At 38.0% G+C, this 3,872-nt stretch overlaps 1 protein-coding gene across 1 annotated transcript; it reads left to right on the top strand.

The window, feature by feature from the left end:
• Positions 1 to 1,421: 1,421 nt before the first annotated feature.
• LOC133882872 (NAC domain-containing protein 6) lies at positions 1,422 to 3,517 on the top strand. The gene is made up of 3 exons (XM_062322101.1): positions 1,422 to 1,711; positions 1,860 to 2,128; positions 2,565 to 3,517. Exons 1-3 carry the CDS (start codon positions 1,528 to 1,530, stop codon positions 2,994 to 2,996), a joined length of 885 nt encoding a protein of 294 aa, XP_062178085.1. The 5' UTR covers positions 1,422 to 1,527; the 3' UTR covers positions 2,997 to 3,517.
• The last annotated feature ends 355 nt before the right edge of the window (positions 3,518 to 3,872 follow it).

Genomic DNA, 3,872 nt, shown 5'->3' with positions numbered 1-3,872 from the left:
TCCGACCAGCGTCGAGTCGGAATTTGGAAACAGGAAAATTCAAAACAAAGAATTTTTGAATTCCGACCAGCGTCGGGTCAGCAATCGGTCCTTAGGTCCTACCCATATCAACGGAATCCGATCCAGGAATTATAATAAACAAAGAATTCAAAATGTGGCGAGTTCCTGGTAATTTGGTAATTAAACAAAAAACAAAAAATAAAATCAACTTCTTAATAATTTATGATTAAGAACTCCACTTGTTGCAAAAGTTTGAACCTTTATTAATGATTATTATTTGATTTGAGACTTCACTAGTTATCTTTATATAATTATATATTTATACTCTCATACTTTAGAGGCAATGTTATTTGAAATTTTAAATAACATGGCATCATCAAAATGGAAGATGAAACAAAATAAAATTCGAATGATAATATTTATATTTTTAAAGAGAACTGTTAAAGTTTATTATGAAAAATGTTAAAAAAAATACGAAGTGTACTCCCCCTCTCACATGGGTGGGGCCCACCTGTGAGAGAGGGAGTGCGCCTGGTGTTTTTCTAACGCTCCCCGTTTCTTCTAGCATCCTTCGAGATAGCATGGATTTAATAATAATAATAAAAAGTTATCTTAAAAGATGACATACAAAATGCAATTTTTTAAGCAAAAAAAAATGAAATTCACGTCATTAGACGCTACAAAGGAGTCCTATCGTTTATCAATTTTGAAATAGAGAGACATGAATTGCCTTTAATTTGGATCTTAATTAAATTCTTTGGGTGAAATGATAGCAATGTGGATTAATTAGAAGACTTAAAAGGGTTGGAGAATCGACAGTCAAATAGAAATTAATAGATATGCATACAAAGCTCAACTGGTGAAGTTGGGGTCTGCAGACTTCAGTCTTTAGATGTTTAATTAGTGTTTGGATTCCAAGAAACAAGGGGCGACCCAATTAATTAACAGGACTGAATCAAACTTCCGTTACAAGAATATTGATCGATCATGAGTCCTCGTACGACCGGAAGCCCAAAAAAACAGTATAGTCCGATCCTCAGCTAGACTTGCTGACCATTTGAAACTTGAAACAAACATGGTATTCGTTTCACATGTTCAGAATCAAAGATGAAATTATTTTGCAGAACATTGCTTGGAAAAATTCCTGGAATTTCCTGGTAAAAGTCCAAAACTGAAAGAAAACAAAAAAAATAAACAAAAAAAAAAAAGCATTCAAGCAATGAGAAGGAAGACCTGTCACTGTTCAGTCTATGCTGATTTACGTATAAGCGTGTGGGTTCCACCATTCGAATGGACTCAAATAGCTAGCTCCAAGGGTCATGGACTATTTTGCCCCCACCATCGATGACTTGGTCTCAACCTATGTTTTCAATCGTCCTATATATAAATGAACCCAAATACATGTTCCTTGCAGCGTGTTTTGTTTATATATCTACGTACCAACACTTGAAGTTTTCAACCCAAAACCTTAAAAAGAACAGCTAGAGAAGCAAACCCCACAGCAGTAGTCTCAGTAACCAAAAATTAATGGCGGCCACTGCAATGGATGAAATGTCGACAATGGAACTTGAACTTCCAGGATTTCGTTTCCACCCTACAGAAGAGGAGCTCCTTGATTTCTACCTCAAGAATATGGTGTTCGGAAAGCGATTGCGCTTTGACATAATCGGCTTTCTCAACATATATCATCACGATCCTTGGGACTTGCCTGGTATATATATACATATACATACATATTGCTAAGTTTGCTTAGTTTTTTTTCTTTTTTATATGATTATGACAGTGAAAATCAGCCTTTGAACGAGCGTATAGCAGTTTACTGAATAACTGATTATTTTATACCATGGTTCTTGTAATAGGATTGGCAAAGATCGGCGAAAGAGAATGGTACTTTTTTGTGCCGAGGGACAGGAAGCATGGCAGCGGCGGAAGGCCGAACCGGACAACTGAAAATGGGTTCTGGAAGGCCACAGGTTCTGACCGGAGAATTGTGACCATATCGGACCCAAAGCGGATAATTGGCTTAAGAAAGACACTTGTTTTCTACAGGGGAAGAGCTCCAAGAGGGAGCAAGACCGACTGGGTTATGAACGAGTATCGCTTTCCTGATTCATGCCCCTTACCTAAGGTTTGCTACTTTTCATTACACGTTTTTTCAATTTTTTTCCAAGAAAATGAAGAACTGGAAAAGGATTACAAAGTTCCAAGAGTACATCTCTTTCATGGAAAAAGGTTTCTGTAGACTTGAAAATAAATGCTCATTGAGAAGTTTCCATGAAAATGTTTGTGATGGAATAAGTCAAGTCGTGAGATTACTATTGTCCATGTAATAGTTCACGTACACCCCTCCTTTTATAAGTGGCTTCAGATAAAAGTATTTGGGACCCAGTAAGAAAATGGCCATATTCTTTTCATATTCCAAAACTTTAGCGTCATTTGCTTTTCTTTTTTTTTTCGTGTATCCAAGATAAACATCCCAGTGGCTGGAATAGGTCCCACTACTGGTAGGTAGAAGAAAAGTAAGTAGTTTGTTCGTTTAATAATGTTTATGTTTGTAAATGCAGGACATAGTGTTGTGTAAGATCTACAGGAAGGCAACTTCTTTGAAGGTTCTCGAGCAGAGGGCCGCAATGGAGGAAGAGATGAAGAACTTTCATGCTTCCCCCAATTCATCTCCACCAACATCCCTTGAAACCGGCTCATTTTATACTCATCAGGAGGATTATCAGTTAGTGGCACCAATGGCGGCTGTACACAACATTGTCTTCAAGAAAGAAGCAGAGGAAGTGTTGGGATTAACAGAGAAAGTGGATGAAAGAGCAGTGGAAAGCAAAGTGTCCTCCACATCACTGCAAAGCCCATTTGGAAGGGGCCAGTTGCCGGAGCTCCAAGTCCCCAAATTGACCACGGATTGGACTCAAGACCCGTTTTGGACCCAGTTAAACAGTCCCTGGCTTCAAAATTTGACCCCTTATGCCAACATCCTGAATTTCTGATTCCTTCATGTTTATTATGCCTCCTAGCATACAATAATAAACTTAGGTCCTGTAGATAAATTTTGCCGGCCACCCTCTGATGGGTTAAGGAAATTCCTGCCGACTCTTACTTGGGGGTGGTTGGCCATGACTCTGTTTCATCCTTCCAAAGTGATGATGTTCTTTGTTTTTTTGTTTTTTTCTTAGTATGCTGTTTAAAGAACAGTAGTACTTTAGTGATGATCAACGGGTTCTTCTACGTTTTAAGAATAGAATTGGAAGACTCGGGAGAATCATGATCTTATGGACATGAAAACTACTGCTTCACTGACTAACATTTGAAGTGCTGAAGACTGGAAAACATCATGGATATATATTGTACTAAGAATTGAGTTTTGAAAGAGGGGTTTCAGGAATCTGGTGTTGAAGAGTACGTTGCTTAATTTGCTATCTACTTTGCGGTTGCATTTCTTTATTAATTTACTTTGTAAGAACTTTTTATTGTATATTTGAATCTTAAATTAAAGAAATTCACAGTGATATCCTTGTATTGTAAGGCTTTTGAGTTTTGATGTTGGTTGTTGATTTGTTCAAACGAGGAATCAATAGGTGTACCAAATACCCAGTTGTTTAAGTTTCTCGAACCTCTGAGATCGAGCAAGTTTTCTGTCCGAAGCAAAAGAGCTCATTTCTTCTTCTTCTTCTCCTTTCTACAGCCGGCTCAGGGAGGAGGAAGGATCTCAACTCTTCCCTCCTCTTTCCTTTTTGTTTATTTTTGTTTGTGCTGCTGTTTGGATAAAGGTTTCTCTAACCCCTTCTCACATCTTTTGAGGTCTTACTCGTCGTCATGTACTACTTATCTCGCCTGAATCCGCTACCTTGGTGTCTCGGCACTCT

The sequence above is a fragment of the Alnus glutinosa genome, chromosome 11 (genome assembly GCF_958979055.1).
Source record: "Alnus glutinosa chromosome 11, dhAlnGlut1.1, whole genome shotgun sequence".
Taxonomy (NCBI): Eukaryota; Viridiplantae; Streptophyta; class Magnoliopsida; order Fagales; family Betulaceae; genus Alnus; species Alnus glutinosa.
Note: the sequence above shows the minus strand (reverse complement) of the source record. Positions and strands in the feature narration are given on the sequence as shown.

Bases quoted from the DNA above. Each gene is read 5' to 3' on its own strand.
- LOC133882872 (XM_062322101.1), top strand. From the start codon at position 1,528: ATGGCGGCCACTGCAATGGATGAAATGTCGACAATGGAACTTGAACTT. The intron at 1,712-1,859 runs GTATATATATAC...TTCTTGTAATAG, and splicing joins CGATCCTTGGGACTTGCCTG to GATTGGCAAAGATCGGCGAA. The intron at 2,129-2,564 runs GTTTGCTACTTT...TTGTAAATGCAG, and splicing joins ATTCATGCCCCTTACCTAAG to GACATAGTGTTGTGTAAGAT.